The following is a 14574-nucleotide window of genomic DNA, read 5'->3' as shown; positions in this document are numbered from 1 at the left end:
CACCAATGAGTTCATTTTTAAATAAAACTAGATTTTAAACCATAAAATAAATGTACTTAATGAGAACAACTGCTGGATGTCTGGCCCCTGAGCTCTTGGCTTTCAGTAACTGTGGCCTCTGAGCAGTTTAGTTGAATAGCAAACTTGGTTAAGAAAAGTAAGCTTCATTTGCATTTCCCAACCGTTGGGCGCTTGTTTGTAGTTTTACCTTTACAAATATTTGTATTATAACTTTGGTGAGATTCATCTGGTTTGTTTTTTGACGAAGTGTGCGGCGAAAACTGATCAGAGTGAGCTATCATTTTCCTTCTCTCTGTGGGGCGGATCATCGGTTACGTTTCTGCCCAACGACGCAGTGACGTCACAGTAGGTGGGCGGAAAGCGGTAGAGTGTTTCGGTTTTCGAGGATAAAGCCCGAACCGGGTGTTTTTATTCAGAGAATTCACTCAGAAGAAATACCGAGGAGACTTTAGCGTGTCTCCTGCTGAAAATGGCGGTCCCCGCGGGTCAGGCAGACGTCCAGATGGACAGAGGCGGCCTGAGCGGCCAGACGGTCCCCTCTGAGAGCAACATTGACATCGACGAGAGAGAGTTGGATAACATCACAAAGAAACAGCGAGAAGACGACACAACGACGCTGCCTTTGCACTCACCTTGGACGTTTTGGCTGGACAGGTAGCATTTTGGCTTTCTTCCGTGTTGTCTCTGAGTTCGGAGCCCCGTGACGGAGCAAGCTAGGAGCGGGGGGCACGCAGAAAAAATACTAGTCAAGGCCACAGCTTTCCGAAGGCCTTCAGGAGTAAAACCCAGCGAGGAAAATGTTTCTGTTTTTGGGCTACTTCGACCTTTTCTGTTTCTACAAATCTCAACAGCTTAGGCAGCTTTATATCTGCGTAGACGCTCAGTAGAAGGCCAGTTTGGAAATGTCCTACACTCAAAGGGACAAGTGAACCTCTCACTGTTATTTAACCTTCCAGCTGGAGGAAGTTTGGTTTCGCAGGACTGTGAGAGTTTGGAGTGAAAATACGTATATAAATTTATAAAAATATATAAAATCACATAGCTTATATTCTCCTGATGGCTGTCTGATGTAAACCTTGAACACACTGTCCTTTGTTGAGCTGCTGTGTAATGACATAGGAGCATTTTCTGTTGATTTTTCTGTTGTTTTATAAACTCAGGGGATTATTTGTTGTTATCAATAGATTGTTCTTTATTTGTCTGCATGTTTTGCATCAGAGCAGAAGTTTTTAAAATTCGGCTAACATGAGAGTGTTCTACATCCTTTTTGTATTTGCCAAGTGTTGATTTATTATTAGGTGTGTGGACAAATATTTAAAGGCTTTAAATTTAAGAAAAGCTTTAAAAGTCAAATCATGTTTCTGGGTATTGAAACAAACAAAATGGAAACTTACAGTGTTTTCAAATTCTATGTAGGTCAGTCATGTGACTGATGCTTCCACGTGTTTTCAATGGATTTGTTTGTTTACTTGGAGCGTGGACCTGCATTTCAGAGTCGCTCAGGCATCTGGAAAACTACTGAAATACTTTTTTCCAAACTGCAACATTTGATACACTTCAGGATTAACCTGTTTATGTTTTACTATACAGCTTGCAACAAATATCTTTAATTTCCTGAATTTCCATTGATGTGAAAGTTGTCATTGTCACAAAAGGTGGCATAATTTCTACCTTTTTTTTTTTTAAAGATTTCTATGAAACGTTAGCAATGCTAAAAAGTTTCAACACATTTATCAAATAACACATGTGTTATTTGATAAATGTGTAGAAACTTTTTTCTGTTAGAATAATATTAATCTGTTCACTTGTGTTAAATAACTATCCATATATTTTAATCACCCCAAAGACTGAGACTCTTATTACATATATTATTATTATTTCAAGCTTTTAATCGTGAATACAAGTATGTGCTGACAAATCAAATGTTGTAAAATCAATTAAAAGTCAGTTAGGATGTTGAAAAGTTTGTTTTGCACCTTTAGAAGAGCCAAGCGGCTTTTATTGGAGCAAAAGTTCAAAATAATGCCACAAATATTTCTTAAGTGCAGCAGACACTTAATAATCTGACGTCTTCTATTTCAGCCTCCCTTTATTCCAATTTATTAACTAAGACTTTTCTTATTCAGTGGTTGGGACCTTGGTGGCAGCTGAGCCAGCAGTGCTGAATAAGTGATGCTCAAATGATGCATCCTGCATGACACAATGACTTTTTTAGTGTTATAATTAAAAATGTTTACGTATTGGATTTCTGTTGGTTTAAGATTGAAATAAACATTTTTTAAATAATAATTGTGACTTGACAAATAAAAATAATCTGTGGGGAAAATAATCATTTTGAAGTGGACTTATGATTCTGTAGAAATATAAAACAAACTCGTGAGGAGGACAAAATGATGTGGTTGAAGTCCACGTGTCATTAAGTTAATTATACTACTAGCATACTTTCTGTTTAATTACCCTGTTGTGTATATGATTCATAAAAGTCTGGAAAGGCCCATCGTTTGCCATAAAGTGTACCATCTGTACCATCTGTGTGAGCCTCGTTTCAAAGCAGCTCCTGCAGGTTGTGTGTGACAGCGCTCTTGTGATTTCTGACTCCAGGATGAGGTTGAACACTTTCCACTTGCTCTTCTAGGTCGTTACCGGGCACAACGGCTGCAGAATGTGAATCCAACCTCAAGAAGATCTACACGGTTCAAACTGTCCAGGTGAGTCACCATAAACAGACATTTTAGGAGCCATGGGGTCGAGAGCAGGATGTGGCTTGAAGTCTTCAGCCGGGAGCAAAGACCGAAGACTTCCCTGCAGCTGTCAGCTGGTTTTTACACGTCACTGAGCGTCACGCCAGCGCTGCTTCCTCATGAACATAAAGCAACATGAGACTGTTGTTCTGTGGCTGACGGCACATTATGGTGATGGCAACAGGTCCAAAACCCGTCAGAACATATTAAAGATCAGCACACTGCAGTAATCCACCCTGATTAATAAAAACCTGACTGAGTGGATCATTTTATGAGGATTAAATTTTTCATTAAAACTTTTAGCTGAAAGAACAAAAAGCCATATTTTCAGAATGTTTACGTGGATGGGTGTTATTATTAGACCTTATAAACAATAAATCTATCGCATGATAAAATTATTTCCCTCGTTTTCATTTATCAGCTTTATCGTTTCGTCATGTGTCTCTCTTTCTACTGAAGATACTGGATGACAAAAAGGCTCAACTGGTGCTCTTCACTGACCCGTCCATTTCTCTGTTCTCTTTAAAATCCATTTTAATGATCCAAAATCATGTCTGTCTTGTTGAAGCTCCAAAATTCACAGATGAAACCCATGTCTTTGTGTAAAAAGTAGTTTTTCTCTGCAAAAAAGAAGCTAAGAACTTGTTTACTGATTTTTTTAAATTAAAAGCTCTGTGAGAAAAATGCTATGCTAAAGAGCTCAAACCATCACCATTTTGAGAACCAAACAAACAGGAAAGCAAAACTTCCCATGTCGCATCAAGAGGCCTCCCTCCCATTTTTCTTAAAGAGATGCGCTGCTCGCTCCCTCACTATCCATCCTTCTGTTCAAACAGTCTTATACTGCCATCCAGTGGTCATAAAAAGGTAGTACACACAAAATAAAAACCATTTCTTCTTAAATTTGATAATAATTACTAATTATTATTTCAAACAATATTATTGTTTATCGCAATAATTTCTGAGACAATTAATCGCCCAGCAATCGTGACAGGCCTAGTTATTATCTAAAATCATCATGTTGATGTGTTCATGCGTGCTCATCTGCTCACACAGACTCATGTTCATGCTGCTGTTCGACGTAATGTTCTTATGTTAAGAGTGCTTAGTGTACATTTAGTTGATGTTTTTCTTAGTTCAAATCTTAGATCTTATTACTGTTTTTCTTTTACATTTTATTGGATGTAACTGGGACCCTGTGTACATAATTTCGTTCATGTACCACATGTGGTGGAACGACAATAAATTATATCTCAGTCTGAATCTACATCATCTGGCAGCTGAGGGAACTTCAGTCCATAAAGTTTTCTCCTGACCTGCTGTGGAGCTGTTCACTGGTAAAACCTGTGTAGTACTGACTGAGTTATCGGTCATGTCCAACGTCTGAGCAGTTCCTCCATCTTTGATGTGCTCATCTTCAGTGGAGAACCTCCGACTGTGAGGTGGATGTTCAGTACTGTAGCTAGACTAATGAAGTCCTGTCTCGGTTCTCCACACATCCTCCAGAAAACTGTCAGGTGTGAAAACGGTTTAGACGTGAGTTAACTCCTGGTTTTGTGACAACTCTTTTACAACTTTCCAACCTTAAAGTGGAAAATAAATGACTTGAAGCCTTTAGATTTTGATGCAGTGCCATCTGGCGCAGGGTTTAAGGTTTGTGGAGAAGTTTTTTTCACAGATGAACCTGAGCCCAGCTGGTGCAGACAGCCTGACACGGTAATTAAAGGGATGTTAAAGCTGCAGTCACGTGTCGTGACTGTGCTGCAGTGTCAGCTTCCAGTCCATGAAAACCTGCCTTTGATTAAAAAAAACTACCGGTAAATATATAAGCTGGCAGCTCGGCTCAACTTTACTGTTCCTGAGCAGGAATACAAAGAACTTGTGCAGTTCTTCCTTGATGGATTTGTTTCAGTGGTGCTTGAATGAAGTGTTTCACTGCAGGAGTTCACATTTAGAACGTAAAGCAGCTGATGTGTTTCTGTCACACATAAAAATAGGACTGAGGATCTTGACGTGGCAGCACGGTGGCGCAACTGGTAGAGCTGCTGCCTCTCAGCGAGCAGGTCCTTGGTTCAAACCCCGGTCCAGGGGCCTTTCTGGGTGGAGTTTGCATGTTCTCTCCGTGCATGCGTGGGTTTTCTCCGGGTACTCCGGTTTCCTCCCACAGACCAAAAACATGTTAGGCTGATTGGTAACTCTAAATTGTCCCTAGGTGTGAGTGAGAGAGTGAATGGTTGTTTGTCTCGTTTGTCTCTGTGTGGCCGTGATGGACTTGCGACCCGTCCAGGGTGTACCCCGCCCCTCGCACAGTGATTGCTGGACATGGGCACCGGCGACCCCCGTGACCCAAAATGGAATAAGCGGGTAAAGAAAATGGATGGATGGATGGATCTTAACGTGTACTTCTTTAAACGTGGTTGTAGATCGTTTTCTCCAAGGGGGGAGTGGGGGCACTCAGGTTAGGGAAACAATCTGATTGGAAGTTCAAATCCCTCTGCTGACCGTAACATCAAAATGTGGGTAGAAAAGCTGAAGCTCCCACATCTGCCTCCACTTTGAGCCCTTGAGCAAGGCTCTTAACCTCCACCATCTGCTCCCCTGGGTGCCCTTGATGGCAGCTCTCTGCTCCACACAGAGGGCTGTGGGAGCTCGGTGATCTGTGGTTGTGTCAGGAAGGACATCCGGTATAAAAACAATTGCCAAAACTTCGTGCGAGTTAGTTCACTGCGGCGACCCCTGAAGAGGAGAGCAGCCTGATTTGGTGGACACTCATCACCTTGATCACTGGTCTCTGCTGAGAAATTTGTGTCCAATAATTTCTGCCCGTTTTTTTTAAAATTACAAACAAGAAATAAAATAAAATCCACTTTGTTTGAAACCTAAAATGCCAGTTGTGTTTAACATTAAAACTAGAATTTATTCTATCATCAGTTTGGTTGATTCTCTCCAGCTAGTCTTATTTTTAATGATTTATTTTCAGTATTGACGTTTCTTTTAAAATCTTTACTCTTAACAAATTTTGCTGGGCGATTAATTGTCTCAGAAATTATTGCGATAAATGATAATATTGTTTCAAATTTGACAATAATTAGTAATTGTCAAGTTTAAGAAGAAGAGTTTGCATGTTCTCTCCGTGCATGCGTGGGTTTTCTCCAAGTACTCCGGTTTCCTCCCACAGACCAAAAACATGCATGTTGGGTTGACTGGTGACTCTGAATTGTCCCTAGGTGTGAGTGAGAGAGAGAATGGATGTTTGTCTCGTTTGTCTCTATGTGTCCCTGTGATGGACTGGAGACCTGTCCAGGGTGTCCCTCCCCCCTCGCACAGTGATTGCTGGACATGGGCACCGGCGACCCCCGTGACCCAAAATGGAAGAAGCGGGTAAAAGATGATGGATGGATGTTGGTTAATTTGTTTTGAGTGTAGTACCTTTTTTCAACCACAGGATGGCAGTATAAGACTGTTTGAACCGAAGGATGGATAGTGAGGGAGCAAGCAGCTTTTCTCTTTAAGAAAAATGGGAGGGAAGCCTCTTGATGTGACGGGCTGTCTCTCTTCCGTTCTAAAAATGGTGGACGCTCGGTATGATTTTAGCACTTTAGCATAGCATTTTTCACACAAAGCTTTTAATAAAACAATCAGTAAACAAGTTCTCAGCTTCTTTTTGCAGAGAAAAACTTTTCTACAAATGTACGGGTTTCAACCGTGAATTTTGGAGCTTTGACAAGACGGAGGTTTTTTCCCTCGATGTCGGCCTGTTAGCTTCTCTCTTAGCTTAGTTGCTTTTAACCGTCCAAAAACACGATTTTGGACGGTTAAAATGGATTTTAAAGAAAAAGGGTGGGGTCGGTGAAGAGCACCGGAGCTGAGTTTTTTGTCATCCAGTGTCTTCAGTAGAAAGAGAGAGACTCAAAGAAACAATAAAGCCGATAAATGAAAATGAGGTTGATGATTTTAATTTATCATGCGATTAATTGATTTATTGTTTATCGCGACAGGCCTACTCTTAACTTCAGTGAATTGTTGATGTCACACTGTTTCCTCAGAAACTGTCAAATTATTCTCTATCATTTTACTAGTTTTCCAAAGGATTTGTGTCTTATTAACACATTTATAACTTTTGGGGAAAACAATAAAATTTAAAGGAATAACTTGTGACCCGGCTGGGTTTATTTAAATGAAACAAACTCAACGCAGATTTTCTTTTCTCCATACAATTCATTTTATTTTTGCATTCAGCTAATGTAAATCACACCGGTCGATGTATCGGAATGAGTTTGGACACAATAATCAGTCATTTTGGTGGGCTGACATGCTTCTCATCTCTATAGATTTATATTAACGTACAGCTGACAGGAAAGCAGAACTATTGGTCATTATTACAACTTTTGTCCAGCAGAGAGCACCAGCACACAGACCTTTCAACAAGGAAATTTTTTTTTATTTTTTATTAACGGAGTATTAGCTGGCAGAGCATGATTTCTTTTATGTTTGCAGATGTTCTGGAGCGTTTATAACAACATCCCTCCTGTCACAGCCCTGCCTTTGAGGTGCAGCTATCATTTAATGCGTGGAGAGCGAAGGCCTCTGTGGTGAGTCCGTTTGTGCTGGGAGTAAAATATTTCCATCACCAGTGTTTCATTTGATTGGCGATCACATGTTGACACTCTGAAGGTGTACATTTGATCGACTTGTATTAACTATTCCTTGCTTTTATAAAATTATTGTACGTATCTTACATCCCTCTGGTAAGTTTTTTTTATATGTTGATCTATTTTGTTCTAACAGGGAAGAGGAAAGTAATGCTAAAGGAGGCGTGTGGAAGATGAAAATCCCTAAAGAAAACAGTGTAGGTGATGCTGTCTGTCTGTGTGTGTGTGTGTGTGTGTGTGTGTGTGTGTGTGAGTGTGTGTGTGTGTGTGTCTGTGTCTGTCTGTCAATGCAGCTGCTTCAGTAATCACATTCTGTGTTTTGGGGTTTCAGTCTACAGTTTGGAAAGAGTTGTTACTTGCTACTATCGGGGAGCAGTTTGCAGATAACTGTGCCTCAGGTACAGGAAACCGTAGAACCATCACAACCATGTCTGGGTGAGACCTGGTCTGTTGTTAACATGGTTTGTTCTTCTGTTTTCCAGACGATGAAGTCGTGGGTGTCAGTGTTAGTGTTCGAGATCGGGAAGATGTTGTACAGATATGGAATAAAGATGCATCTCTTGCTAACGAATCAAATATCTTGGGAAAAGTCTATGACCTGCTCCCCTATATATCCTTTAAAGCTGTTTTTTATAAGTGTAAGTATACTTTTTTTTTCTAGTTATGTGTACCTTTGGATAAGTTGTTAGGTGGAAAATTGAGAAAACTATAATTATATGCATTAAAGATTTTACCTGCCTTACAGATTTAAGACACTACTAATAGAGCCCAACTGATATGGAAATTTTGGCTATCGCCGATACCGATATTGGGAGGAGGGCGTGACCACAAGGACTAATAAAATGGGTGTAGATTTTTGAGCTTTGTCCAAAAGTAGAGTGGGGCTTATTAATTTAATGCAGCTGTTAGCAACCATGAAACTAAGCTAATCAGATCCACCTTTAATTAGTCCCACAGTAGGTTTACAAGTTATGCACCGGTCATAAAAACAGTCCGTGTGCTCACATTTTCTATCCTCCACTATTCATCATAAAGTTATCAAGTGTGTTGCATAAACTTAAATTAAACAAAGAAACATCTATATCGGCCTAAAATATTGGCCCTGTCCATATATCGGTTGGGGCTCTACTTAAAATTATACAGGTGCTGGTTATAAAATTAGAATATCATGAAAAGTTGATTTATTTCAGTAATTCCATTCAAAACGTGAAACTTGTATATTATATTAATTCATTACACACATACTAATATATTTAAACTGTTTATTTCTTTTAAAGTTGATGATTATAACTGACAACTAATGAAAACCCCGAATTCAGTATCTCAGAAAATTAGAATGTTACTTAACACCAATAAAAAAATTATTTTTTAGAAATGTTGGCCAACTGAACAGAATGAACATGAAAAGTATGAAGATGAAAAGTATGAGCATGTACAGCACTCAATACTTAGTTGGGGCTCCTTTCACCTGGATTACTGCAGCAATGTGACGTGGCATGGAGTTGATCAGTCTGTGGCACTGCTCAGGTGTTATGAGAGCCCAGGCTGCTCTGATAGTGGCCTTCAGCTCTTCTGAATTGTTGGGTCTGGTGTATCACATCTTCCTCTTCACAATACCCCATAGATTTTCTATTGGGTTATGTCAGGCGAGTTTGCTGGCCAATTAAGAACAGGGATACCATGGTCCTTAAACCAGGTACTGGTAGCTTTGGTACTGGTAGCTTTGACAGTTTGTGCAGGTGCCAAGTCCTGTTGGAAAATGAAATCTACATCTCCATAAAGTTGGTCAGCAGCAAGAAGCAGGAAGTGCTCTAAAACCTTCATGGTAGACGGCTGCGTTGACCTTGGACCTTGGAAAACACAGTGGACCAACACCAGCAGTTGACATGGCACCCCAAACCATCACTGACTGTGGAAACTTGACACTGGACCTCAAGTAACGTGGATTCTGTTCCTCTCTTCTTTTCCTCCAGACTCTGGGACTTTGATTTCCAAAGGAAATGCAACATTTACTTTCATCAGAGAACAACTTTGGACCACTCGGCATCAGTCCCAGGCGCGACGCTTCTGACACTGTCTCTTGTTCAAGAGTGACTCGACACAAGAAATGTGACAGCTGAAACCCATGTCTTGCATACATCTGTGCGTGGTGGTTCTTGAAGCACCAACTCCAGCTTCAGTCCACTCTTTGTGAATCTCCCCCACATTTTGGAATGGGTTTTGTTTCACAATCCTCTCCAGGGTGTGGTTATCCCTATTGCTCGTACACTTTTTTCTACCACATCTTTTCCTTCTCTTTGCCCCTCTTTTAATGTGCTTGGACACAGAGCTCTGTGAACAGCCAGCTTCTTTTGCAATGACATTTTGTGTCTTGGTGTCCTTGTGCAAGGTGTCAGTGGTTGTCTTTTGGACAATTGTCCAGTCAGCAGTCTTCCCCATGATTTTGTAGCCTACAGAACTAGACTGAGACCATTTAAAGGCCTTTGAATGTGTTGAGTTAATTAGCTGATTAGAGTTTGGCACCAGGTGTCTTCAATATTGAACCTTTTCACAATATTCTAATGTTCTGAGATACTGAATTTGGGGTTTTCATTAGTTGTCAGTTATAATCATCAACATTAAAAGAAATAAACATTGGAAATATATCAGTATGTGTGTACTGAATGAATGTAATATACAAGTTTCACTTTTTGAATGGAATTACTGAAATAAATCAACCTTTTCATGATATTCTAATTTTATGACCAGCACCTGTAGTTTCCTCAAATGATTGGGGTTGCCCTCAGGGTGGCTGAAAATTAATCTATGGTGTCCAAGGCCACCATTGGCCACCCCCTGGCTCTACCATTGCACCTGGTCATGGATAAAATTGCTCCCTCCACTCGCCAGGATCCGTCACTCTGCGCCGCCTCAAACAAGCCAAAAAAAAAATCTACCTGTTCTTCTGCACAGTGTAACTCCTTTCTACTTGAATGTCTTGCACCAAAAACATTTAGGTTTACTTGCATTCCCTGTTCAGTTCCAGTCCAGAAAAACACTCATCATGAAAACTACAAACGTTCACTCTTCAAATCCCTGAGTGATGGGGGCATCTGCGTCCAGCTTGTTTTAGATCGTATTACTCTGTTTTAAGACTTGGGAAACAATACGGTGGGGAGAACAAGTATTTGATAGACTGTTGATTTTTCAGGTTTTCCCACTTGCAAAGCTTGTAGATGACTGTAATTTTTATCATAGGTACCCTTCAACTGTGAGTGATGGAATCTAAAACAAAAATCCAGAAAAATACAATGAATGATTTTTAAATAATTAATTTCCATTTTAGTGTGAAATAAGTATTTGATACACCAGAAAAATGAAACTTAATATTTGGTACAGAAACCTTTGTTTGCAATTACAGAGATCAGACGTTTCCTGTAGTTCTTGACCAGGTTTGCACACACTGCAGCAGGATTTTGGCCCACTCCTCCATACAGATCTCCTCCAGTGCCTTCAGGTTTCGGGGCTGTCGCTGGGCCACACGGACTTTAAGCTCCCTCCAAAGATTTTCTATGGGATTCAGGTCTGGAGACTGGCTAGGCCACTCCAGGACCTTAAGATGTTTCCTACGGAGCCACTCTTTAGTTGCCCTGGCTGTGTGTTTTGGGTCGTTATCATGCTGGAAGACCCAGCCACGACCCATCTTCAGTGCTCTTACTGAGGGAAGGAGGTTGTTGGCCAAAATCTCATGATACATGGCCACATCCATCCTTCCCATAATATGGTGCAGTCGTCCTGTCCCCTTTGCAGAAAAGCATCCCCAAAGAATGATGTTTCCACCGCCATGCTTCACGGTTGGGATGGTGTTCTTGGGGTTGTACTCATCATTCTTCTTCCTCCAAACATGACGAGTGGAGTTTAAACCAAAAAGTTCTTTTTTTGTCTCATCAGACCACATGACCTTCTCCCATTCCTCCTCTGGATCATTCAGATGGTCATTTGCAAACTTCAGACGGGCTTTGACATGCGTTGGCTTGAGGAAGGGCACCTTGCGTGCACTGCAGGATTTTAATCCTTGACGGCGTAGAGTGCTACTGATTGTTTTCTTTGAGACTGTGGACCCAGCTCTATTCAGGTCATTGACCAGGTCCTGCCGTGTAGTTCTGGGCTCATTCCTCACCTTCCTCAAGATCAATGATGCTCCACGAGGTGAGATCTTGCATGGCGCCCCAGACCGAGGGAGATTTTCCGTTATTTTGTATTTCTTCCATTTTCTAATAATTGCACCAACTGTTGTTGCCTTCTCACCAAGCTGCTTGCCTATTGTCCTGTAGCCCATCCCAGCCTTGTGCAGGTCTACAATTTTATCCCTGATGTCCTTACACAGCTCTCTGGTCTTGGGCATTGTGGAGATGCTGGAGTCTGATTGATTGAGTGTGTGGACAGGTGTCTTTTATACAGGTCACGAGTCCAAACAGGTGCAGTTAATACAGGTAATGAGTGGAGAACAGGAGGCTTCTTAAAGAAGAACTAACATGTCTGTGAGAGCCAAAATTCTTACTGGTTGATAGATGATCAAATACTTATTTCACACAATAAAATGGAAATTAATTATTTAAAAATCATACATTGTATTTTTCTGGATTTTTGTTTTAGATTCCATCACTCACAGTTGAAGAGTACCTATGATAAAAATTACAGTCATCTACAAGCTTTGCAAGTGGGAAAACCTGAAAAATCAACAGTATCAAATACTTGTTCTCCCCACTGTATATATTTTAATGTTTAGATAAAGTTTTAGAACCAGTCAGAAGGTGTGCCTTCTATTTGCCTTAATCCAGTTGTGCTGGTAAAAACATTTGTTTTCCAAAACTTTTATTTTGTTATCAACCAAAATGAATGAATATTTCAAGCCTTTTGATTAATTGTAAAGTCTTGACTTTTAAATCTGATGTCAAATAAAAATATTTCAGAATCTCATTAATTTAACTTTTAGCTGTATACATTTCCAACTGAGTATTTTTTTTCTTCTGACTGTTTCAGCCCACATGGAGCATCATGCCTTCGAGGGAGGACGCTCGAGACATTAGATTGTGACGCACTTTAAAAAAAAAACGAACTCTGAACCTGCCTGAACCCAAAAGCGACGTTCACCACCTGGTTAAGGATATTATTTTTGCTTTTAACAAGAAATTATCAATATATTTTTATAGCCTTCAATAACTGCTGCCTTGTTTGACCCTGTCCTAAAGCTCTGAACTCCTCAGAGAATGTACATTCAGCGTAGATCCTACCTTCACTGGTTTGTGTTCGCTGAGGCGTCCTGCTTTACTGAACTGCACTGTCATGGTCTCTGCCTGTGGACCCCACCTTCATTCCTTTGGAGAGATTCACACATTTGATCAATTTTAGCTGTAAATGTCTGCATTCACATCAGGATCTATCAGCTTGTTTAGTGCCAAAGCACTCGTCTGCTCTTTAACATGTTTGTACTGTAATAATGAGTGTTTTTATTCAAATGGGTTTTATCTCTTTGGACTGAGAGAATGGCCTTTTTCATCAGCTGCGTCAAACTAGAGTGCGCTCAGAAATCTTGCACATGACTGTTTCAGTCCCAGTTTGAGTTTAGTCTCCTGTTCAGACGTGGCTCAAATGACGTCACAGCTCTGCTCCAAACACAACCCTGCAGCGAACGTGTCTCCGGACGGCTCTGGGATTGTTTCAGCACAGCTTGCATCAAACATCCCTGCGGAGTAGACTCTAAATGTTTAGAAGCTGCATGTTTTTTATGCTCTTGTACTCGTCCCTACGTTTTACCCTACAGTGGTTTTCTCACCACACTGTGTCCTACTGTCACCACAAACAACACGATATTACTTTCGTGGTTTTTCACGTCATGTTTTTCCTGATTGAGATCATGTTGAAGTTTAGTTTTTAAGAGAGAGTTTAGTTTTTAAATGAATAGGGAGTTTCAGTAGCCGTGAGATGTATGGATGTATACTGCTGTTCAAAAACAAGTGTTCATTGAATACATTTGCCTCTTCATAATAAAGGTTTAAACCAGTAAATAAGATCTACAGAGCCTCTGGAAAGTACTCACAGTGCCTCACTTTTTCCACATTTTGTGTTACAACCTTATTCCATACTGTATCAAATTACCCTCTTCAAAATTCTACCCACAACGTCCCTTTATGACAATATGAAAAAAGTAGGGATGCTCCAATCAGTTTTTTTGCTGCCGCTCACCGATACTGATCACATGGATTGGCTGTAATTTTTTTTGATTTAGTTAAGATGATGAGTGCTACTTGCTAAAATGTGGAGAAAGTGAAGTGCATACTTTCTGGATGCTCTGTAAATAATGTCATTCTGTTTTAATCTGGACCGTTCACCTAACGTCTAATCTCAATTGTTGCTACTAATCCTCTTAATCTACAGCTGTTATATTCCAGTAAAAGACAAATTATTTAAAGCAGGCTGGTATTTTCTTGTTACACCACTTTTATAGTTCAACTTTGGACTGGACAGCTTTTATTTTGGTGAACACAAGTTTTGCATCGTATGAACCAAGCCAATAAATGGAGCTGAAAATCCAAGTTTCTCTGGTCTTTCTTGTCCACAGAACATCTGGTGAAGAATAGTTCATGGCCCTGACTGTAATCCCTCTGAGTTTAATGTTTATTAGTTTATTTTTAATGCTGTCCCACCTGAGGTTCTGTGACAAAAAGCCTGTTTTTAAAGCAGGTAATCTCATTTACAAGACAGAGCTGTGATGCAGGTGGCTCGGTGGAGCTGTTGCCTCTCAACGAGGTGGTCGCCGGATTGAATCCCGTCTGGAAGCCTTTCTGGGTGGAGCTTGCATGTTCTCTCCGTGCATTTGTGGGTTTTCTCCAGGTACTCCAGTTTCCTCCCACAGACCAAAACATGTATGTTAGGCTGATTGGTGACTCTAAATTGACCCTAGGTGCAAGTGAGAGAGTGAATGGTTGTTTGTCTCATTTGTCCCTGTGATGGACTGGAGAACTGTCCAGGGTGTCCCCCACCTCTCACACAGTGACCCCCGCTACCCTGAGTGGAAGAAGTGGGCAAAGATGATGGATGGAGTTAACGGACACATAAAATTAGTTCCATAAAAACAACAATCATGAAGTACACTGCATGGCCCAAAAAACAGTCTAATA

At 40.5% G+C, this 14574-nt stretch overlaps 1 protein-coding gene across 1 annotated transcript; it reads left to right on the top strand.

Moving 5' to 3' along the window:
- Window positions 1-358: 358 nt before the first annotated feature.
- LOC119412316 (eukaryotic translation initiation factor 4E type 3) lies at window positions 359-12687 on the top strand. Its single transcript, XM_037679306.1, has 7 exons — window positions 359-675; window positions 2657-2729; window positions 7260-7354; window positions 7551-7611; window positions 7746-7812; window positions 7897-8052; window positions 12437-12687. Exons 1-7 carry the CDS (start codon window positions 491-493, stop codon window positions 12481-12483), a joined length of 684 nt encoding a protein of 227 aa, XP_037535234.1. The 5' UTR covers window positions 359-490; the 3' UTR covers window positions 12484-12687.
- The last annotated feature ends 1887 nt before the right edge of the window (window positions 12688-14574 follow it).

This window comes from Nematolebias whitei, chromosome 7, assembly GCF_014905685.2.
Source record: "Nematolebias whitei isolate Nwh7 chromosome 7, NemWhi1, whole genome shotgun sequence".
Classification (NCBI taxonomy): domain Eukaryota; kingdom Metazoa; phylum Chordata; class Actinopteri; order Cyprinodontiformes; family Rivulidae; genus Nematolebias; species Nematolebias whitei.
Note: the sequence above shows the minus strand (reverse complement) of the source record. Positions and strands in the feature narration are given on the sequence as shown.